Source organism: Micropterus salmoides, unplaced genomic scaffold, assembly GCF_014851395.1.
Source record: "Micropterus salmoides isolate LMB-PRFRI ecotype aquatic unplaced genomic scaffold, ASM1485139v1 Ms_hic_scaffold_5, whole genome shotgun sequence".
Taxonomy (NCBI): Eukaryota; Metazoa; Chordata; class Actinopteri; order Centrarchiformes; family Centrarchidae; genus Micropterus; species Micropterus salmoides.
This window is the reverse complement of record NW_024044237.1, coordinates 28,850,772-28,875,823: the sequence shown is the minus strand read 5'-3', so window position 1 is coordinate 28,875,823 and position 25,052 is coordinate 28,850,772. Positions and strand designations below refer to the sequence as shown.

The window sequence follows — 25,052 nt, the reverse complement described above, 5'->3', positions numbered from 1 at the left end:
GCAGAAAGCTGAGTCTCAGCAGTCGGATTTAGCATTAGTGGGAATAGACTTTTATGATTTTGCTTATATAAGTCTAAAGTGCTTTGTAAACAAGATGCAATTACCACAGTCAAACTCAATTAGCTGTGAGATTTTCACAACAACCTTAAAATATGATGATTTATTCCACTTCTATGTTCGCTATTGAAATTGGCTTCTAAACACAAGCAAAAGCTTTCATTTACCCCAAAACAACGATTTTATAAAAACAACAAATATATTCCCAACTCATAAATACTGTATCTCCCAAATAACAACAAGCAGTTAAAATCCAATAGAAATCAAATTTAGTCATCCCTTTATGTACTCAAAAATAATGTTGTGGATTTTCTTATGTAATGTTAATATTTTTTTTTATTAAAAGAAGGAAATACAGTCTTTGGTGCTATAGTCTACATGTCATTTCAGATAGCAATTTAATTTCAGTTGGACTTCATATGATGAGGCGGTTTAAGGTAAGGAAAACTCACAGCTTTCAAGTTGCATTTTACACCTCTGTGTGTCCATAGGGAACAACGTCAGATCCAGAGGACAAGAAAGGGTGACGGACAACCTGGAGGAGGATGAAGAAAATTCTGTTTTCAGTTTTTTATTATGTCCTTTGTTATTCTCTTATATTCACTTACTCACACACAGAAGCTTTGTTAGCATGGCACTTATGACACACGTATTGCCTTCTCATAGGATTTAAGGGTTTATCCTTATGTCTCTTTTTTGAGAGGTGCATTTCTATGGGATAAACACTCAAAATTACAGACAAATTCATAAGGATTATCTCTGGGAACAAGTGAAACACAACAAAGTGTAGCTATAGCCCCAACAATATAGCTCCTTGGAATATAAAATCTTTTGGTAACTTTCTATGAAGGTCACTGCTATAATGACTTATGCATATATTTGTAACACGATATAATGCTTCCATAAGACATTATAACAATTGTTATAATCACTTACAAACATGCATTAGGCGCTATAGCAAAGTTCGTAAGTCATTATGACCTTTTGATTTAATGTTTTATAACTAGTAGTAATACCAGTTTATACCACTGTGCGCCCAGAATCTCCAACCATGTTCCACAGTACGTTATAACCATCAACTCTGTCTCATTATAAATACAAGACATCATGGCAACCGCTCCAAAAAACGAGCACGTTGATTTTTTTTTTTTGGCTGCAATGTAACATTAGCTAAATTAGTAACAGAGTAATGTTAATTAGTTGCGTGTCATAACTACCTAACTTATCGAGGAATAGGAACATCAGGTCCAAGCTTAACTGGTGTCTTGTACACATCCTGATAGTTAAATCATATTTCAGTTTCCAGAGTCTAACAACTGGTTGTTAAAGGAACGACGCTCGTGACCGCGGAGGAGCTAAGGCTAGTAAAGTAAATTAGGGATATAAATTAAACTAGTCCTTTAAAGCAATTGAGGAGATGTTTCTTTAGGATTTTTTTGTGCAAATTAAATTCTTAGTAATTATGCATCAAGATGGATCACTGCCCTCTGAATTTTAATCAGATCGAATCGTGAGGTGCCAAGAGATTCCCACCCCTACTGCCCAACCAGTATTCCCATTCAATTACTTTAAAATGTTCTTTAAAAAGTTTTGCGGAGTAGTTGCCACAATGTCTCCAATTGGAGACAACCGCTTCACAAAACATATTAAAGGACATTTATAAGTAATTGAATGGGAATACTGGTTGGGCAGTAGGGATGAGAATCTCTTGGCACCTCACGATTCGATTTGATTAAAATTCAGAGGGCAGTGATCCATCTTGATGCATCTTTTTTTCTATGTGATTTCTGGATAATTACTAAGCATTTAATTTGCACATTAAAATCCTAAAGAAACGTCTCCTCAATTGCTCAAAAGTACTAGTTTACATCCCTGATTTACTTTACTAGCCTCAGCTCCTCCTGGTCACCAGTGTCCTTCCTTTAACTATCAGTTGTCAGACTCCCCTGGACACTGAAATATAATTTAACTTAACTATCAGGATGTACAGTATGTGAACTGGACACCAGTTTAGCTTGAACCTGATGTTCTCATTCCTAGACAAGTTAGGTAGTAATTATTAATTTAGCTAATGTTACATTGCAGCCAAAAAATAGAACAACGTGCTTTACAGGGCAGATGAGATACAGACTTAACGGACACACTGTGGTTTACACTGCACATGTTCTTACAACCTAGTAAGAAAATTAATCAGTGTAGCGATGCGGACGTGGAAGATTCTGAATTGATTATGAATGAGAGAAGTGAGCAGCAGAACGGCGGGGGAAGTTACTTAGTAAGTTGTCAGTCTGGCAGAACATGTAGGTCACAGACTGTCTTAAGTCTGTTGTTTCTGCAACTGCTGAAAACGTGAAGGCGGTTAGCGCTATTTAACATGTCCCCTGTGAAGCAGGTTTTTGGCTGCAATGTAGCTAAATTAGTAACGGAGTGATGTTAATTAGTTGTGTGTCATTACTACCTAACTTGTCGAGGAATGAGAACATCAGGTTCGAGCTTAACTGGTGTCCTGCACACATACAGTAACTTACATCCTGATAGTTAAGTTATATTTCATTTTTCAGAGGAGTCTGACAACTGATTTTTAAAGGAAGGACACTGGTGAGCAGGAGGAGCTGAGGCTAGTAAAGTAAATCAGAGATGTAAACTAGTCCTTTTAAGCAATTGGGGAGACGTTTCTTTAGGATTTTAATGTGCAAATTAAATGCTTAGTAATTATCCAGAAATCACATAGAAAAAAGTTGCATCAAAATGGATCGCCGCCCTCTGAATCGTAATCAGATAGTCGTGAGGTGCCAAGAGATTCTCACCCCTACTGCCCAAACAATATTCCCATTCAATTACTTTCAAACGTCCTTTGATACATTTTGTGAAGTGGTTGTCTCCAATTGTCCACTGCATCTTTTAGGGCCTGTCCATAGGCTCGCCTTTCGTCTGTGACAACATCTTACATGATATTATATAGTCTGCAACAGGTCTTCTCTTGAGCGATCTTGCGCCACCCGGAGAATGAGTGTCCTTGATGTAATTGTGTTTTTGTGCTAAACTGCAAAATGTTCAACATCCATACAGGTTGTTCATAAAGTGAAGAAACATAAATAAAAGTTGTTTTCCTGCGCAAAATGTGTCACTTTACTTAAAGCAAACAATTACGTGTTATAAGTTCTTATAATTATTATATCCACCTTTAATATATTATACAGGGATGGACATTTTAACACTTTACTTAAAGCAAACAAAGACATGCTATATAACATTAAACATTACTATTATTCCATTTTATATCACTAATTCTAAATTGTGACTAAAGTGTATTTATAACGAGTTGATGGTTATAAGAGAGAGAGATTCTTGCCGCACATTGATATAAACTGGTATTAGTATTAGTTATAAAATATTAAATCAAAAGGTCATAATACGTTGTGAACTTTGCTATAGCGCCTAATGCATGTTTGTAAGTGATTATAACAATAGTTATAATGTGTTATGGACACATTATATCGTGTTATAAATATATACATAATTCATAATAACGATGCAAGGACAAAAATATGGAAAACCCAGGGAATCCTTGCAAATAAGGGAAAATAGTTTGTAATTGATTGAGATTCATTACCTCATACTGATGAGGACGTCTCCATTACGGAAAATGAAGAGAAGAATGTTCTCCTGGGTAACGTCGTGAAAGTTGGCGCTCTTCTCGTTAGCGAAGAACAGGTCAGGTTTCCAGAGACATTTGAACATTTTGGGATCAACAGTGAGAGAATCAGACTTGAAGTCCTGCGGAAGCTTCAGCCTGGGGTCGTTCCAGCGCTGCCGGAGGAAGATGTTGACTCTGTAATCCTGTTCGGTACAACAACAAATAAGCACAAACATGGTTAATATCTTTATCAAGTTAGTACTATTGGACACAAGTTGGGTGCTTTTAAAATTTACCACAAGGGAAACTTTCTGAATGGAATTATATTAATGCTTATTTTATATTTACATTTTCTATGAAGCTGTAAAAAGGAAGGAGCCCAGGTGGATGGATGGATTGTGCTCTGGTCAAGATCCCTCTCAATTACACTGCAGGACATCAATAAAAGCATTCTTTATCCCTCTCATCCCTCTAAAACTAATGGTTCAATGTGCAGTTAAAGAATAAGAGTTAAAGGAGCACCTTTCCTACACTGCTTTTAAAGCAACTGTCACTTAGGATACAGCAGGTATAACTGACAGGTTTTCTTTTAGAATTTTTTAACTCATTGACAAACAGAATTTTCTCACAGCAAACATCACCAACAACTTCAACAGACCACTTAAGCATGCCAAGTGACATTTTACAGCTGCAGCGAAAACACTCATGACATCTACTTTTAAAGTAGTCAACTTACAGAAAGCTGTTTTGTCCAAGGGACAAATGTTATCAATACAGAAACATGTGATACGGCTAAGACCTCATTAGAAAGTTAATTAGTTAAATTTCCACATTTTTGTTGGTGGGAAAGCATTTGGGACGTTTTGTTGTGCCTGCTTTGATGGTGTGCCTCAAGCTGTTATAGGACCAGGTGTTCAGAAAGGACTATTAATGCTGAGGGTGAAGATGATGACATGTCAAATAAAGCTGCCAAAATATCAGCTATATGTATGTGTGTGTGTGCTCCTGGGTATGAAATTAACTTCCATCTGCCATCTTCCTTCGTTGTTCCCAATATTTATATTAAACACTTTTCTGCACTCTGGTGTTATCAGATTAAAAAGGGTGTAATCTTATATACTGAGAACACAGTGAAAATCACCTGGAAGAAATGACAAAGACTTTGTGTTAAACTACTGCATATGTAAGGATTGTTTATCCTTTGGCAAATCACTCTAGGATCAAATCCAAGTCGGTTTCAAACCAAACATGTATGAAACATTGTGTAAGTTGTCCTGACATTGTTTTGAATTCATTCCAATGACATCAGGCCACCCAGGCCACCTTTGCCCTTTACACATGTTATTGTCTATTTCTGGTTGAGTCTGACCAACTGCATGCAGGTAAATTACATTAAAATGACCTATTAATACATCTGTTGGTGGTCTTTAATATAAATGATAAATGGTGCTCGCTCTCTCTCTTTCGATAAGATAAATGGTTCCAATTGTTAGTATGTTGCTTAAGAAACTTGCATTATAATTTAACAGCTGTTTCTTGTGTCATGGATGTGTGTGGGTCACGTGACCTGAACTTCCAACTTTGGCCACTATGACAGAAATCATCAAACCCCTCTGTGGGAGCTTGTTTTAACCCAGAGGAAACTTTTCACACTAAATCCTTTTCACTAAATCCATACAAACACTTTTATTAATTAATTAACACATACCATAACTTATTTTTCTGCAAATGTTCTATATATCTACATACCCAAATACAACTTCTAAATACAGGCACATTTTGACCCTTCATCAAAGTTTATCTCTCACCGTAGTGTTTTCTCCAATAAGTTAGACACAGCATTGTGCAAATGTTGATGATATAATTTTCATTAAATATCTGTATACATCCATGATACACAGTACGCACACATAGCATTTTCCTGGAAAAAATACAGAATAGATATGAAGTGTGGTTGATCCGTGTATTTGGTTGTGGTATGTGTTGATTTACAATGTCTATACGGAGACAAGAAATCACATGAAAGGTTTCCTCCTTCTCTATATATCCTTCTCTATATATCCGTTATGAATAGGCAGGAAATATTTCAAATCTTTTTTGGGAGCGAGAACAGCGGTCAGATTGTTGATTTCTCACTTTGGAAAACAAACCGTCATTTCTATACAACATAATTCCAACTAGTCCTGAAGCGACAGCACAAATTGCTACTTCTGGCTCTTCTCTGTCTCACACAGACGCAGGCCAATTCCCACACCTTTGCCTTTCTAAAAAAACAGACATGAAAATTTATCTTCCCTCTGGCTTACTATCAAGCTGCCAGTACTACATTTGATTCCGAAGAGATTTTACCCAACTGCTCACTATAACCAACGAGGAAAATTCAAGCTGAGAAGCATTAAAAAACAACAACATCAAATTAGTCATCATCTCCCGGTGAATACAATCATAGAGTGAAAATAGATGTGTTAACTACAGTGGACGTGGGGTGGTGTTTGGCAGAGGGAGGTGTAAATGATGATAGAGGCTTTCCTGAGATCAAATACCCCACAGAGTGATAAATAGAGGGGGAGAGGTGACCGGCTGTCTCTTCTTTCTCCTCCCAGGTTAGTTTTGAACCTTCTTCACTATGTTTCTCTTTTTGTCTTTCATTTGGCAACAAGAGGGAAGAGAGAAGACAGAAGTTGCCACCTGGGAGTCCTTCATCTCTCTCTCTTTCTGTCAGTCTTGGCACTTACTTGTTCTTTCTCTTTCCTTCTTCTGGTTTATCTTTTTCAGTTATTCCCTCTTTTCTCTTAATTTATCATTTCCACTTCTTCTGTCTTATTCTACCCCCAACTTTCCACTTCTCACTTTCCTCACCCCTGTCTCTTATTTTCACTCTTTCTCATCTTTGGTCTCCTCCTGTCTGGTTTGGTCTTCGTTCTCTGCCCTTTCTTCCTTCTTTATCTTCATTCTCCAAATTCTTTTCTTCTTTTATCTTCCACTCTTTTTTGTTTCCTCCAACTGTTTTTCATTTCTTCCACCATCCATGCACCCCTCTTCTACATTTTGAGTTTTAAGGATTTTCCACTTTCAGCCTTTAACACCCTAACTGGTCTGTAATTGGTCCTGGTGTAAAACTCTCCACTGGAAGATTTTATAAGCAAACACACTCTGAGCTGACTGATCTGCAGCCAAAAGAAATATTTCCAGAGTAGATTTTTATGCAGCTCCAATTCCAGGATATATGGTTCAGGGCTTTGTTCAGAGTATGGCTCCTCAAGAAATAAAATAGGAAAACATTGATCACTGCTTTGTACTGAGACACTCTCCAGACATGCAACAGGACTCTGGAAGAAAATCTAGTACTCTACTGTTCCTATGAAGTTTGCAAGCAAAAGGCACTTATTTGTATATTGGCTACACACAATACAGCCAGTTTGCATGATAAACTTGCAAACTGTGTTTGCTCCCTGTCATAACTTGTGGTCCTCTCTATCTGTCATGGATCTCATTGAACAGACAGTGCTAGTATATTCACATTGTGAATGAAACGGAACTTGATTGCATTTGACAGATGTTTGACAGTTTTGAAAACACACCAAATTTGGAAAATATCTACTTCATGTTTATCATTTTGTATGTCAAATTAAACAGTGCAATTCTGTTTTGTTTTTGTTTTTGCTTTTTTATAAAATCTGAAATGCTCAAGTATTTGTCTTGATTACTTACAGGTCAAAGAAGTTCCTGCATGGTTTGTGGTAGGCAATATGTTGAAGTCTTGTTTTATTATTATATATTATATTAAGTTGTGCTTTAAATTATTCTGTGAGAATTTGATACTTTTATCATTCTGCACCACATTCACTTTAATTACCTTGCCACATGATGGAATATATTTACGGAGACAGACACTTGATGGTTATTGGCTCCTCCCAGCTGCTTTAAATTAATATGCACCAGTAAGCAGAGCTTATTAGAAACCTTCAGAAATGTTCCCTTTATTGTTTCCTAAATGATCAAGATTCGACCCAGCGCCATCCTCGAGTTTAATCTGCTCAGTAGCATTGAAACTGTCCTTCTTTATCAGCAATTAAGTCATCAGATAAATGAGGCGTGAAAACTCCAGTCTTGATAATGATTCACTGCTAAATAGTCTGATACCGTCTGGAAAACACGCTCAGCATTCTTTTTAAAACTTGTGGGGTGAATCATTTTTCAGCTCTGATCTACTGCTTTGGCAGAAGTATTGATTACCAATACTGTCAGGCAGCAGTGGGGTTGAAGTGAATTCTTACCATGGTCGTTTCCTGAATGGAGCCAAAACTGTTGATGAAAATGTTCACTCTGTCTTCCACAGGAATTCCTGGATTTAAAAACAAGAAGACATAGTAGCATTGACTTCATTGTGTTTTACAGCTTCTTTGCAATGAGAGTGAGGTACCGCTGTACTTGTATGTTACAATAAGTGTCAGTTTGCTTTGTAAAACCCTATAAGTCTTTATTCTACATAGACTTATTGTACCTGGTGATTAAAGTGATTATGTTGCTGATCAGGATTTGTAAAAGACTTTATCAATATTACTAAGTAATAAAGTTCCCCTCTCATTCCTTAATACATTGTAAACTGTCAAGTAGGTTGAGATCCCAGCGCTCTAACAAATCATGCCTCATGGGACTGTACTTTCCAATTGTATATCACAAATGAGTAGAAATGACTGTGGTAATTAAAATAATTGTGTAAAAGTATAGAAAGTGACACGTTAAAAGTAACAAAAATGATGAAATTACCTAATGAATGATTAATATTAACCATGAACCTCGTATAAATACACTTTAGTCACCATTTACAATTAGTGATATAAAATGGAATAATAGCTTATAGGCATGTCTTTGTTTGCTTTAAGTAAAGTGTTAAAATATCTATCCCTGTATAATATATTACAGGTGGACATAATACCATATGAAGTAATTATAAGACCATATAACATGTAATCGTTTGCTTTAAGTAAAGTGCCACACATTTTGCGCAGGAAAACAACTTTTATTTATGTTTCTTCAGTTTATGAACAATCTGTATGAATTTTGAACATTTTGCAATTTAGCACAAAAACACAACTTAATTACATCCAGAAAACTCGTTGTCAGGGTAGTAAAAGATCGCTCAAGAGAAGACCTGTTGCAGACCAACATCATGTAAGAAGATGCTCAGATGTTGTCACAGATGAATGGCGAGCCTATGGACAGGCCCTAACAGATGCAGTGGACAATTAAAGACAACCACTTCACAAAACGTAGCCTATTAAAAGACATTTTAAAGTAATTGAATGGGAATACTGTGAGCTAGCGCTTACTGCCTTCACTTTTCTGACACACTGTGACCTACACCGCACATGTTCTGCCAGACTGACAACGTACGAAGTAACTTAAATATTTTCCTCCCCTAACTTTCACCTTCACATTCTGCTGCTCGCTCTCTCTCATTCATAATCAATTCAGAATCTTCCACGTCCGCATCGCAAAGAAGTAAACTATACTGTACTATACTATAATGTTCAAGGAACGCAAATGGCGGAACCTTCAGAACTGCGGAAGTGCAGCGCCCGGACAGTCGCAGGTATGCACATAACAGAGACCCGTGATCTCTGGTCTGAGACCAGTGTTGTGTTCGACGCATTTCGCCGCTGCTGAATAAAATTTCACACGGTCATCAATATGACCTGCACACCGTGCAGCAACACTCATCGCTGTTTTGGTTCCTGTTATATATATAAAGTTACTTAGTAAGTTGTCCGTCAGGCAGAACATGTGCAGTCTAGGTCACAGTGTGTCCGTTAAGTCTGTTGTTTCCGCAACTGCTGGAAAAGTGAAGGCGGTTAGCGCTAGTGTGCAATGTAACGTTAGCTAAATTAGTAACGGAGTAATGTTAATTAGTTGCGTGTCATTACTACCTAACTTATTGAGGAATGAGAACAGCAGGTTGAAGCTAAACTGATGTCCTGTACACATACTGCACATCCTGATAGTTCAGTTAATTTATATTTCAGTGTCCAGGGGAGTCTGACAACTGATAGTTAAAGGAAGGACGCTGGTGACCAGGAGGAGCTGAGGCTACTAAAGTAAATCAGGGATGTAAACTAGTACTTTTAAGCAATTGAGGAGATATTTATTTTGGATTTTAATGTGTAAACGAAATGCTTAGTAATTATCCAGAATTTACACATACAAAAAAATGCATGAAGATGGATCGCTGCCCTCTGAATTGTAATCAAATCGAATCGTGAGGTGCCAAGAGATTCTCATCCCTACTGCCCAAACAGTATTCCCATTCAATTACTTTAAAATGTCTTTTAATATGCTACGTTTTGTGAAGTGGTTGTCTTTAATTGTCCACTGCATCTGTTAGGGCCTGTCCATAGGGTCGCCATTCATCTGTGACAACATCTGAGCCTCTTCTTACATGATGTTATATAGTCGGCAACAGGTCTTCTCTTGAGCGATCTCTCACCACCCTGAGAGTGTCCTTGATGTAATTATGTTGTGTTTTTGTGCTAAATTGCAAAATGTTCGAAATTCATACAGATTCATGAAGTGAAGAAACATAAATAATAGTTGTTTTCCTGCGTGTGTGTCACTTTACTTAAAGCAAACAATTACGTGTTATAAGGTCTTATAATTAGTTCATATGATATTATGTCCACCTGTAATATATTATACAGGGATAGATATTTTAACACTTTACTTAAAGCAAACAAAGACATGCTATATAACTTTAAACATTACTATAAGCTATTATTCCATTTTATATCACTAATTGTAAATGGTGACTGTATTCATAACGAGGCAGAGTCGGTGGTTATAATGTGTTATGGAACATGGTCGGACATTCTTGCCGCACATTGATATAAACAGGTATTAGTATTAGTTATAAAACATTAAATCAAAAGGTCATAAATACGTTATGAACTTTGTTATAGCGCCTAATGCATGTTTGTAAGTGATTATAACAACTGTTATAATGTGTTATGGACGCATTATATCATGTTATAAATATATGCATAAGTCATTATAGCGATGACCTTCATAGAAAGTGTTACCATAAAATCCATGAAAAACACAGACTGCTCCTCCTGCTTTGAGTACATTATTTCTTTTGAGGTATTTACTGGAGGCTCAGGAGTTTCATGGGATGAATTCTATCAAGCAATTCACAAAATCAATGTGCATAATGTGGATGTGGCATATAACTCAAATCTTCCATGCATTAATGCAACCAAGCAAACTAATTCATATTCAAGAAACACTTCTTGTGTTTGTTTAATATTATATTTATATGAGCCTGGGCAAAGTCATGCACAAGGCACAGTTTAGGATGTAATTTGGGAGATTACGACATGGATGTTAATGGACACGGAGCTTTCAGCCCACCCTTAAATCAAGAGCAGATGGTTCACCACTGGACCAGTCAAAGAGGGAGCGGATTCTGCTCACAACACATCAAACATTGTGTCCCAGACACAGCTCCTGCTGCCAAGTGCTGGAGGATGGAAACTAACCGAGGATCTACCTGAAGACTATTAAGACCATCAGTCAGACGTAGAGGTTGCCAAGCACCTCTTTGTTATTTTTATGGCTGTCTCTGTGAGAGTGGTACTCCCTTACAGTGTGCCATTTACAGTACACTTTAAACACTGTTAAGATGGATTGGTGGTGGACAGAATGAAAAAAACAAGAGCAGACTTTAGAGGCACAGATTTCCTTTTTTGTTACTGTAGAATTGTAATGTTTATTTAATCTCAAGTAATATGGTTAATAGAATATGAAATAACAGCAGTTACACCAAAAAGTAAAATATAATGTACAAAAATTACAGTATGTATGAGGTACGTATTCATAGTACACTTGTGTTTTTTATTTAGCATGAGAGCACTGCAGCAAAAATGTATATTAAAAATAGACGGAAACAAATGAAGAGGACAAGAGACTTGCCTTTGAAGTTGGGCCTTATTCTGGGATCATAGGTGATCAGTAACCTGTTCAAGATGTTACTGGTTGAATTCGCAGGGACTCGGGCCAGATCCTCAGATGACAGCTGTCTGCAAAAGAAAAAGAGAGGGAACTGTAGGCACGATTATAATAGCAGGTCAAATTCCTGGCAGATGAGGAGTGCATATGCACAGTACACCCACATCTACTCTGTATATTCTTTGATTAAACTATAATCTGAGACAGCAGTTAGGTCAGTTAGCAATTAAACTAGCTTTTAACATTTGGGCCACGCAGGAAATGTTAAAAGTGAAGGAATGTTAAGAAATTAGATGCATATCCGAAATGTTTCCTGATCATTACTGGAGAAGACATGATCCCTCAGGCAGATAAGACAATTATGTAATAGTAGATGACTAAAAATCAGTACAAATGTATTATGTCACTAAGGTTCATATTTCTAACAAAACTAAGAAGTCTACAGTCATGCTCATGAGCCTCTGTGAGGCTGTACTTATGTATAGCCTTGCTTTGAGCTAAATGCTGCAAGCTGAAACGCTCACAGTGACAATGCTGCTGATGTTTAATAGGTAATGTTTATCATTTTTATCATCTTAGTGTGTTATCATGCTAACTCTCGCTAATTAGCACTAAACAGAGTACAGCTGAGGCTACATTGTCAAGGTTTTTGGTTTGCATTTGAAGATACAGGGGACAAATGCTTGAAACACATTCATTACCAAATTCCCTGATTTATTTTTAGTTGCCCTGAGAAAAAATATTTTAATAAATTTAGCCAATTAAGTAGCCATGTTGGTGGCAAAGAGTATCAGTGGCTTGTATATATCTTTTTTTTGCCATGTATTTCCACATTTTATTGAACCCAAAGTGAAATTGTCTCTTTGAACCATCCTGAAAAAAAGAATAAAACATCTGTCTAATCATAATTACCACCATAAGCATACCTTTCAAAGAAATGCAGCCAAACATCATTTGTTTTTTTGAGGTTGACTGATGAAAAGACAATGGGACAGAAAGTTCAAAAAAGGAGAACCAGATCTGGCAGGAGAGAAAGGGGAAACAGAAAGCCTCCTTGTGGGTGGCAATGAATTCTCCTGCCAAAGAATTTCCCCTTTTCAAAGCACTTTGCATATCATTATGTAAACCTTATCATGCACTGAGGATGAGTTAAAGTGCTCCACAGGAATGCTGTGCAGTGTGTGTATGTTCTGCGGTTCCTCTGATCAAAGTGAAAGACATAATTCCCATCCACTAAACCTCTTTTTTTCTCTCTTTTAACAGACCCCTCTGACAACCTCAAGCACAACAGCTAAACTGGAACCAAGTGGTTCCCCTGATCCACAAAGGCATCCGCAGCACTTAACATGAAATATGTCATACAGCTTACACTTGCCAATACTGGGACTACATCAAACGGTTTCTCCCTCATTCCGTGATGTTTCATTGTCGAGCCATTTGTTACCATTTAAGGAAGTAGAGGGTGCAGCTCTCCACTGCATAGATACAATGGACAGTCCAAATGTATGTTAGGATATATTTATGTTCATTCTGTTATGAGGCATTGAATTTACCTTTTTAGTTTATCCAATACCTGACAACCTCCCGAATTTATCTAGCACTTCCTTACACAATATGAGTAAATCAGCTGGGCCTGATATCATCTCTGGCCGTGTACTAAAAACCTGTGCCAATCAGCTAGTTGATGTTATTACCGACATTTTCAACATCTCACTTTCCATGAGAGTGTTCCCAACTGCTTCAAGTCAGCCACACAGCATCCCTGTACCAAAAAATTATACAGTGTCTAGTCTGAACGACTTCCACCCCGTGGCACTCAACACCATTCTAAAGAAGTGCTTTGAGAAACTGGTTCTTCAGCACATTCTTTCAGAACCAACTTATCCACAGAGGATGTCATATCTACTGCCCTCCACTCAGCCCTCACAGAAAACAACACCTACAATACAATCTCCCCTATGAAACTTATTGGCAAAATTAACACTCTGAGTTTATGTATCACACTCTGCAACTGAATATTGGACTTCCTCACAAACGGACCCCAGATAGTTCGGATTGGCGGTCACACCTCCACCACTCTAGTGCTCAACACCACAGCCCCCCAGGGCTGTGTGATCAGCCCCCTCATGTTCACGCTGTACACCCACGACTGTATCACCCGACACAGTGAGAACTCAGTTGTGAAGTTTGCAGACGACAACCCCATCATCTTCCAGATTTCAGACAATGATGAGACTTCATATTGGGAGGAAATCAATAATCTTGCTGAGTGGTGCACAGAGAACAACCTACTGCTCAACGTCAGCGAAACTAATGAGCTGATTGTTGATTTTAGCAAAAAGGAGACAATGACACACACTCCTGTCTACATTAGTGGAGTTGAGGTGGAGCAAGAGAAAAATTTTAGTTTCCTGGGAATCAGCATCACAGAGAACCTGACATGGTCATCTCACATCTCCACGCTGATGAAGAAAGCTTAGAAACAGCAATATTTCTTAAGGAAACTTAAGAACGCTAAATGTGCCAAATTCTTATTAACTTTTACAGAGGAGCAACAGAAAGCATCCTGACTGGAAACATCACCAACTGGCATGGGACGTGCAAAGCCCAGGACTGGAGGGCTCTGCAGCGGGTGATTAAAAACACTCAGAAGATCATTGGTACCCATCTACCGAGCATCAGTGATATCGGTGAGCTGAGGTGTCTGAGCAGAGCCCAAAGGATACTAAAAGACAGCATTTACCCCAGCTACAGCCTGTTCACCCTGTTGCTGTGTGGCAAGAGATACAGAGGTGTCCGCTGTTACACCACCAGACTGCAGGGCAGTTTTTTTCTCCTAAGTTATGAGACTCTTAAATTAAAATTCAAATGCATCCTCAGCACTGCTCCATACAATATAGCACAAAAACTGTGACTTTTTTTTAACATGTTACATTACAAGTATTCAGTATTTTTAACAAAACATGCTTTTGGTGGATTTGGTGTTGATTTCTTAGATGCCCATTAAAGATTCAAATCAGACCTGAGTAGCTCTGCAGTGAAGCAGCTCACGAGAAACCAAAAGATCCAAAAGTAGATCCATCAGATGTAAAATAGTTATCCTTTAACATAATGCTTAACTATCAATGGTGGGGCACCATTAATGGGGAACTCCACCAATTTCACAGAAGTGCACCTCTAATTTGCTGAGGTACCCTTTTAAACAAGTTAAGTCATGCAAGGAATTTTGAGAAAACCAGTAATGTATTTCAATTATTTACATATTCTTTTGAGCTGATGGTCACTGTGAAGTTAAATTAACTCATAGCATTATCATGTTTTGTCATCACTGCACTTGCAGCAGTATTTGCAGTAAATGCTACATGAAGTACATGTTAAATTTTATATGCCAGCTCAAGGTGTTGTTTATTCCATACTTACGATGGACAGTAAACCTGTTTCCCTTTTTTCTTTCCCTTCTTTGTTCCTTTTTCTTTGGCAGATCCTCCCTCTAGACAAAGACAGAGGACCAGGAGAAAGATGGCAAGCTTCTTAATACCCATTCTGGGGTCCGTTGAGACTGTGGAGGAATAAAAAAAACTTTAAACATTCAACAAATCTCAGCATTAATTTTCACGTGACAGAAAACTTAAAGGTTAAAGGTATTTAGGAGGATCTTTTGACAGAAATGCAATATAATATACATAACTATGATTTAAGTGGTGTATAAAGACCTTACATAATGAACAGTTATGTTTTTATTACCTTAGAATGAGCCATTTCTATCTACATACAACATGGGTCCCTTACATGGACATCGCCATGTTGCACTGCCTAAACAGACAAACTACCCTACAGAGTGTGTTTCGTCACTACGTTGACTACGCACAAAAAAACAAGCAGAAGTTGTAGTAGTAGTAGTAGTCGTCTGGTTTATTAGAAGTAAGAAGAGAAGGGAAATTTGGACAAATAGAGGACCGCACGTATCATTTAGCACAAGAGCAGACAGAGCATGACAGCCAACATGGCTTCTCCTCTGCAAGACACAAATAATAAAAACTTTGCCAGGGTTAGTCTACATTATATAAAGATGTTAAAAGAAGACTATATGTTGACAGTTTTCACAGCCTTTTTTGTTGTTGGATTTAGAAAATAAATTGATATAATGCACAATCTCATGGAGAAAAAGTACAAAGTTGGGCTTTTTACTGTTGAATTTACAATTGCCATTAGAATTAATACATTTATTATAAAGTACTTATTTCGTCCGAGGAGCAAGTGAATGCACAGTTAGCCATTAGTTGCAATTGGCAACCCTGACCACTAGATGTCACTAAAACATACACACTGAACCTTTAAGCTTTGTCCTCAGTGGGACTATAAAACGTGTACGAGTAACGAGTACTTTATCTATTTCCTGAAAACTGACTTTGCCCATTGCTTTGCGGACGTAATGCATTTCCATTTTCTCTGAATGCATGTCACATACAGTAAATGTCTGTAATGTAAATTAATCAGTGTGACATGGTTTAATCAAGTAGTGCAAGTTCAAGCATAAATTCAATCAGTGGAGTAATGCACCTGAATAACGATGGTCATTCAGGATTCGTCGACTGTGACCTCTAAAGGATAGCTGAAATAAGCATTACCTGTAATATCCTCTGCTTCAGTCTAGAACCTGCAGAGAAAATGCTTAACAATATAGTTTCTGGATGTAGCTGTAAATTTTTTTTATCACCACAGTTGTTTATTATTCATAAACTATATCATTTGGTTTGATCTATGATAGCTGTGGTGTTATGGTTCAATCCTTTCTCACACCACAAACACTGAAGGAGATAGGAGATAAAATGTGTTTTTACCAAAAGTCTCTTTATTTAATAAGTCCAAAGCTAGGTCTAACAGTAACACAGCTGTATACACATATGAACCCTTCTGTGAATAGGCAGTGCATTTTTGCATTTCTTGTAGGGGCCATAAATCAGCTAGCAGCCACAGTACCTGTGTGATTCATTCCTAATGTAGGAAACCGGTGCCCTTTCAGTACATAGGGACACCGAGACCAACAGGAAAGCCAACAGCACCCCCCCACACACCTCCCCGCGCCAGCAAGACTGCACATTAACTGAAGCAGTTTATTGTCTAGACAGGGACACTATCTCTCTCTCTTTCTCAGTGCCTTTGCCCAGTAACTCCCTGACTGCTCCTCATCCGCACATTGATCATCATATTCTCCAGCTCCACTCAGCGCCCTTTGTCTCCATGCAAACACCAAAGCTTAAGTCAACCTTGTTTTATTGATTTGGAAGATTCCTGCAGTGGAAGGTTTGTTGCTGCTCGCATTGTGGAGGAGAAAATGGCCAACATGCTTCAACACTGACACAAACATATCAGATTGCAGCAGCTGAATTTATTTTGAATGCTTAACTTGGCAACCAACTACAGTTCTTAGGAAACATTTCTTACGTGACCCACATTCCCTATGTCCCCTTCCCCTGCATTTCTCTACAGGATCATGGGCGTCAGCATCAGACTTTGGGAGCTTTAGCCGGGAATGTTTGTTGACTAACCCCGAATCTCTTTGAGAGAAAAAAAAAAATCTATAATCATCACAAAATGTTAATAATTTAAATCCCGACCTCCAAGCCTTGCTGCTGCCTGTGTGTGGATGTAGAGAGACTGGGGGAGTGGGTGGGGCTGGTTAATGTCCTCTTATATACAAGCTCAGTCAGTCCATCTGCAGCCCCCTTTTGACATGGATGCACGGCCTGCAATGCTGTCTTCTGCTCGGCTGTCATCCTCACACAGCAGCAGTAACAACACTACACCAAGGTAAGGTATAAACAAAAAGTCCCACTAGTGGCCACACTACCCCTAGATTTGCCCCTAGAAAAACACTAGAACTTGCACATGCAACAACACGGTCTTTATCTTCAACTTAAACCTCAACTTGAAAAATGTTTTACAGGATAGTTCCCGTCCCCCTCTCTCCAAATTTAGTTGCAGCAGTCGACCTAGGGAGAGAGACTTCTTCCTCAAGCTCATGATTTCAGAACCAATTTTTTATTGACATATGTACCTAGGCAAAACCTAATTACATGATATCTGCTGCTGGTGCATTTTGAGAGACTGTGACTAAGCTAACGTTACTAGTACATGTCAACAAAGTAATTAGGGTACTGTAACAGCATTGCCTGAATATATCTGATTGGGAACAATGTTTAAGGTAAATTATTTTGTTATGTGGATACAGATTACATGAGTAAAATGATATAGCATACTTGCCTAGGGAGTTGGTAACACAATTTTGGAAAAGGCGAAATGGTCAAACCACCTCATATATCCGGAATAGTGGTACAAATAATTTGTATTTTGTAAAATTTTAAAAGTTTTGAGTAATGAAGAGGTAAAACACTTTTCACAAGAAAAAAGCCTGGGGAAAGTGAGAAAAATCATCATAATTGTGTGCAGCGGAAATATTGTTTCTTCTCATTTCCTATCTTCTGAAACAACTTGTGACCCCTAAGATTTATCTTGCGAACCCTTGGAGGGTCCTGCATTATAGACACGATGCAGTTATAACTTTTAAAAATATTTTTTTCATTAAGAAAATATATATTGAAAAATATATTATTTACAATTAAACAAGTTGCACAATTTCTCTCCAATATACTATGCATTATTACCCAACCATTAGCCTTAATCGAGGTGTTATCAGAGGCTGTTTCTACTTGGCATGGTATATTGGAGCAGATTTGAGTGATCGTTGACCTATTAATTGATTCATACTAGTCTGCAGTGCACCTTGATGTGTGTACATTCTCAAAATTGTATAATATTTAAGAGATAACTAAGACATCATGCACACCAAAGATAAACTGACTCCTGTGCAGAGAAATGTGGGTTCAACTGTAAATTCACCTTGGCACTGCCTGAGTCAACTCTGTGCCACCACTGTAGAACATTACCCTTGCTGTGTTTTACTACTAGCAATGTTAAAACTGCAGATTCTTTGTCATGCAGTGGCTGACTCAAGCAGCCATACATGGTCTGCCCCATGGGTCCAAGGTCAATCAGCAATTCTGCTCTGCCAACAAAACTTCCTAGGCTGTGCATTTTTAGATTCTGGGCCATAAACATGCTGTTCTATGAAAAGGAATTCCTGTTAGAAGGTGAGAATATTTAGATAAATGAGTGGTATATTATTTATGAGCTATTGATGATAACAATAATACAATAACGATGTGATTTGGTGTGATTAATATTTATATTCACTATTTTTGTTTTAATAAGAGATATAATAGCATACAATGGACTATCCGGGTATCCTTTCATTATTTAACTGCAAAATGGTTTAACCCACGAGAGGCCTGTTATCTGCTTATCAAAATACTGATATGAAACCAACGCAACCGTAAATGAGGACTATAGGGGCACTCACAACCTGTGGCTGCACATCGCATTAACAAAAGAAAAGTAAGCAGAGGCTGACACTTGCCTAAAGTCTGAGCATCAGAAGAGCAGAGGGACTCGAGAGAGAGCACAGCAAACAGCGACCACCATGACGGGGGGATGCAGGAAGAAGATGCCAATACATGTGAACGCGAGCATGCGATTGCACTTAACATGAGCGCACGTTAGGAACATAAATAACACGGAAGTCATTTATCACAAAACATGTCAGACAGTCCCACTTACCGTTTGGCGTTGACACCTGTCAATTCCTTAGAAAAGTAGACCTAGGAAAGCTGAAAGTACAAGTAGTCGTTAACAGATCCTTCCAGAGCAGTCACGGTCTTTCTTTTCCATTCTGTTCTCCGTGCTCTTCACTGAAGCAATTTGTTGAATGGGATTAAGAAAAAAAAGTTACATCTCGGCAAATTGCCAAAAAAAAATTTATTGCCGCGCCCGGTTTGTTGTTATTTTGGAATGAGTGTGTTTATGGCTGTAGCCCTTTCGCCTGAGCTCGGGATGCCCAAGATGGAGGCTTGCGTGTACCTGACATGCAACATGCGCAGTAGCGGCTGCACAGAGCTGGAGAGCGTCAGTCCTCCCATCAGCACCACGGACAGCCGCTCTCCGCCTCCCCATCCACAACCGCTGCTAAACGCTGAAACGTGACGTGACGGCAGGAAAAAGAAATGATCTCATTCACGTGATGGGCGCAAACTATTTATGGCAGTGTCTGTGTATTATTTAGCGGCAGATGGACGTGAATGGTGAGGGCTGATAAACCATAAAGTAGAGACCCTCGGCAAATTATGGATGCAGTTCAGGCTCATATGGGCTGAAGCTTTCCATTGGTGTTTATTGATGTGAATTATGTGGTTTTCAAAGACCAGATTAGGCTTTATATACATTAATGTATTAAATTTCAATGAGCATTATAGGGGGTTTTTTATGTATAAATGCGAAATGAATGAGTAAATTACTGAGAAAAAAGAAGTAATAAAGTCATACATCAAGTACATTTGTATATATGACAACTGAAATTATAGACCTATTTTGATGATGTGATCTAAACAAACTTAAATATAATTTAATATAAAAGAAAACATTAGAGAAAACTCTCACCACAAGGTCTTGCTGTTACATGATCTTTCAAACTTATCACAAGATCTTCATTATCAGATTTGGATTAAAGTCATTCATCTGCTCAGAATTTATTTAAATTGTCCATCTACAATTCCATGACAACTGGGCAAACTACATCTGCTGATAAGATAACGTGAGGCCAATCCTTTAGCTGTTAGCCTGTCTGTTTAAATACATCATTGCCATTTGTTTTTCATTTCGGTGGTTGATGACATTCTTGTTTAGGCCTACATCTGGCTTGTGCTTGTATGTGAACAAATGAATTGAAGAACAGATAACTATGAATGGCTCATATCAGAATGTTTTTGGGGGAAAGACCAAATAGTTGCAAGATCATCAACTACTATCACTTTATATGGTCACAACATTCATTTTATATACTGTTTTAAAGGAATTTTATGCAGCATGTATAGGACTTTTATGTGACACATGATTGATGTTTCTCTTTAGTGCAAACTATTCTGTTTGGAGCTGAACTTTCTGCTTCTAGGAATTGGAAGCTGAGAAGCCCAACTAACCAAAACAGTAGAATTCTCCTCATCCACAACATGTGTGTACAGGAATGTGTGTATTAGGCTTAGATAAGCCACATACTGCAGGATTGTCCTGCCTGCTACCTCACCTAAAGGAATAATATTTTCAAAACGAAGGTTGCATCACAACATGGTAGAGGAAAACTTAGGGGCAACAAATCATAACGGAGAAGCACTGAATGCGTAAACATATGTTTTTTAGCATATAACAGCTATCATCAGCCATTTATTATGAGTGAATAAGGTCTAAATGGCTGGTATAACTAGTCTATTGTAATGACATCTGAGTAAGTCTTTATTTTGATCACAAATAGAATTGATTATCTTAGCAATGACTGAATTTTTTTAGGTACTTGGGTTTTGCATGCTACAAATAGAATTTCCTCTACAGATTTGGTATTCATTTCTATAAACCACAACATGCATACATTATTTGTGGTGGTTACAACTTAGCTGAAACACATGTACAGGATCCTGAACTTTTGTTCTTTCAGTGAAAATAAAATCCATCACAGGATGCAACTGAGCTGATTTTTCCCACAATTTTGATCCATATCTCATTCATCACTTTATGTCAAACAACTTGGGAGGCCCTTCCACATTGATCCCAGTAGGGTAATTTTGACTGACAAGGCATTCCATTTGCATACACAAATTAATCAGCACCATATGCATAGAGATTAATGATTTATGTCACAGGGCATGGTTCTGGTGTTACAGTCAAGAGGCTTGCAATCGAGCACAAGGATCCTTTTGTGTTGACAAAAACGTTCACTGGCTGGCTCCGAGCCATGTGTCTGATGGACAACCATGAGCCATTCCAGAAATATGTTAGGCTGGATTGAACCAATCTATTGTGCTATTATACCCGGCATGCAGACCAAAATTCTATTACTGTAGCTCAGAAGACTTACACGTGTTGTCACATTCTTATCCGATGAAAATAGAGCTTTTGACAGAGGAAGAAACCGGTTGCTACTAAACATCTTCTTCTCAATGTGCTGCTTAGTAACATGTTTGTTTTCAATTCAGAAGTGATGGCTAGTTCTTTAGCTGAACCCAGTGAAGCTTCATGGACACAGTTTTATAGGTGACAAGATAAATGGCTTTGTTGAGGAAGAAGCAAAGTGAATGTGATTTGAAAATCATGAAGGATGAAGATAAAACAAAGGGCAGCAGGACCTATGGGATATGAATATTTTCAACTATATGTGTGCAAACTGAATTTGATGTTGATGGAATTAAGGTAGCTTTGATTAATGGTAACATATAAATAAGAGGGAGATATAAATCATACATCTCCACTTATCATTTAGTGACTGTAAATATATTTGATCTTGGGATCTGACGTGTATTCTTCAAGGGGAATTTCACAATAAACTTCTTTTCTTTGCCAGGACATTATTAAAAGATCTTTTTTTTTTTCTTTTAACCTCTGCACAAGCACACCTTCTGTGTGCATGTTCTTTCTTTTTTATGTCCTGATCCTGGCCTCTTCTGAAAGGGAACTCTTTGACATATACTACATTTACATCAACAGTAAAATAAGTGATAGTGAAGTACACCCATTTTCCCTATTTAAAGCAATGCAGTTACTTTCTTTTCGTTTTGCTTTGTTTTTACTCCTGTTAGAAAATACACTGTTGTTGTTGTTTGGTCTTAAAACAGTTTACAGTCATAGAATCATGAGATTATGATCTTTCATATGATGTATCATTTGTTGCTTGCCATCCCCAAATATAAGAACAACTAGCACTGCTTCTTTTATTTTTCTGTTTTAAAATGTGCACAAATAATTTTTATTAAACCTTTATTTAACCTAATAAAGAAATGGATTATGTTGGTTACAGCAGCACAGGCAGTTTGACAGAAAATTTACATGTTCAGGTATCAGCATCTTCCTTGTTGCTGAGTTGTCCCTTTAGTTATTGATTAATCTCTTTCCCCTCTCCATGGCACTTTCCCCATCTGACCTGTATCAAAACATGTATGAACCCAAATCAACCCACATTATACAGTACATGCTAGAACTGAAGCACTTGGATAGACAGATTTGTAACATCTTTAAACAACACAAACCTGCACATATTCAGTATGCATACTTGGTAAATTTAATAGGTATGGCCAAATTAATAGTTGCAGGCTTGCAGATGTGCTCTAGTACAATACTGTAATGATGACGTTTGGCAGTGTAGTAGATCTGACCCCTGATCATTAAATAAGCAGATTGCCATAATGGAAATGGATTCTTTCTCATCAGCAGATGTTTAGTAAGTGCAACACCAACCAAGATTGTGATGGAGGCATCAAGCCAGGAAGCTGCTCAGTAGGATATTTGGACTCCTCCTCCTCAAGGAGCAAGATCTTCTTTCCAAGATGAAATGTCTAACATTTTTTTAAAAATGTTGCACTGAATGAAAATATAACATTGTTTGTTTTAATGTATAGTTTACTAACAGTGGTTTGCTTGCAAGATGACAGTTCTGTCACAATATTCCTTATTCTTGTAATATTCCTCTCTTCATTTACCTGCATACTAACTCTCCTATCATTACAGATCCTACCACTCCCTCCTGGCCTGCAACCCCACAGTTCTCGCCAGTCCCCGTCACCCTACTGCCCCACCCACCTGCTCACCTGTTCCCACTCATTCTCTCATTATCCCTTCAGTTTATATACAGGCACATTTCCATCTGTTACCTGTCTGACTGTCTTATGTGTTCCTTATTAAGTGTTCTGTTACCTGTCTTCATGATCTTCTGCCTGTACCTCAGACTTTTTCCTTTTTGCCTCCCCCTTGTCTGGTCAAGTTTGCCTTTCTTTGCTTGCCTGCCTGATTACCTGACTCCTATTATATTTATCTTCTAAATTAACTTGGACTCTGGGTCAAAATGTACATTCACTGAGTCATTAGATGCTTCTCTGTTTATGTGATCATCTAAATTCCTGAAAAATTTAACACCACTTGAAATGAGATTTTATATTATTATTATAATATTTATATTACACACCACACACAACATGATAAAACTCATAAGTTCATATGAGGGAGCTTGTTTTCATCATAGCTTGTACTATCACACTGTGAACTTCCCCCATAATTTTCAGACCATCCAAGACAAATAACAAATAGAGTCAGACAGCATCGTGAAAGTAGCAAGTGAATTTAAATTGAATTCAGTTAAGGCTCTGCTGTGAAACACTGACTGCAGACATATGTAATGGATAAATGTATCAGACAAGAATATTTTGGTGTAATTAATGGGTAGAGCACAGCACTAACAGGCTACAGAAAGAACTGTTTTGCAATACCTGTACTTTATTAACATAGCTGTCCCAGAGTGAAGACTCTACCACATGAAATGTATTATATCTTGTACAGGAATGATTTGACCTGTGAGAATAAGTTTGGAATTTAATATCTTGCAGTAAACACTTAAAGACTCAATTAACTACCCGAATGGTACGTGGTGTGGACTTGACTTAAGCATTTCCATTTTATGCCACTGTATAATTCTACCCAGCACATTTCAAAGAGAATTCCAGAAAAAATTCCAGAAAAATTATGCTTTTTACCCCATTACATTAGTTACTTTGCAGATTGTGATTTTATATACCACACATATGATCAGATGATCAAATATGATGCAATGCCCTTGATTAAACAAGTCAACAATACACAAGTACTTACTGTACAATTGACTCAATCCCCTAAAACAGCAAATAGCTGATTACATGTTCATCAGCACTAATAAACTGTACATATATTAATTACACTCTTAAAGGTGGCAATATACATATTGGGAACTTTTTCTTTTACTCTAATTTGCTGATAATACTGCTGTACTTTTATTTGAGTAAAATTTTGTTGTATTGCTACTGTTATTTAAAAATGAAAGATTTCACCACTGCAAAGAGTTTTTTGGATTGTTGTTAGTGGAGTTAATGTATTTCATGACAAAATGATCACATATGTGATCACAACCTTAGAATTGATGATATGAATATCTTTGACAGACTACCACCAGGAACAATGTAACCAATGTCATGTTTTCTTTCAAAATAGAACACAATGCAACAATGCCACGGCAGAATAAATTGAAATTTCCAGATTATCAGCAGTCAATAAAAACACTTGCTGTTTGCCCAGCACTATTTGCGAAGCAGCAGGTCCCCAAATTGACAGTTGTTTGAGCTTTCTGAGGAAAATAATGTTTTTCTATGACTCGCTTCTACAAACCAGGCAC

General features: G+C 37.7%; 1 protein-coding gene across 2 annotated transcripts in view; it reads right to left on the bottom strand.

The window, feature by feature from the left end:
- The window catches only part of glrbb (glycine receptor, beta b), a 32,208-nt gene extending 12,443 nt beyond the window's left edge, over positions 1-19,765 (bottom strand). Inside the window, exons 1-6 of one of the 2 annotated variants that reach the window (XM_038700059.1) lie at positions 19,376-19,765; positions 15,119-15,257; positions 11,663-11,769; positions 7,972-8,039; positions 3,671-3,897; positions 510-592 (exon numbers count right to left, since the gene is read on the bottom strand). In XM_038700059.1, coding sequence (XP_038555987.1) covers positions 510-592; positions 3,671-3,897; positions 7,972-8,039; positions 11,663-11,769; positions 15,119-15,240 — 607 coding nt within the window. In that variant the 5' untranslated portion in view covers positions 15,241-15,257; positions 19,376-19,765. The remainder of the gene's footprint in view (positions 1-509; positions 593-3,670; positions 3,898-7,971; positions 8,040-11,662; positions 11,770-15,118; positions 15,258-19,375) is intronic. The other variant, XM_038700058.1, reaches the window with a different exon arrangement.
- Between the last annotated feature and the right edge of the window lie 5,287 nt (positions 19,766-25,052).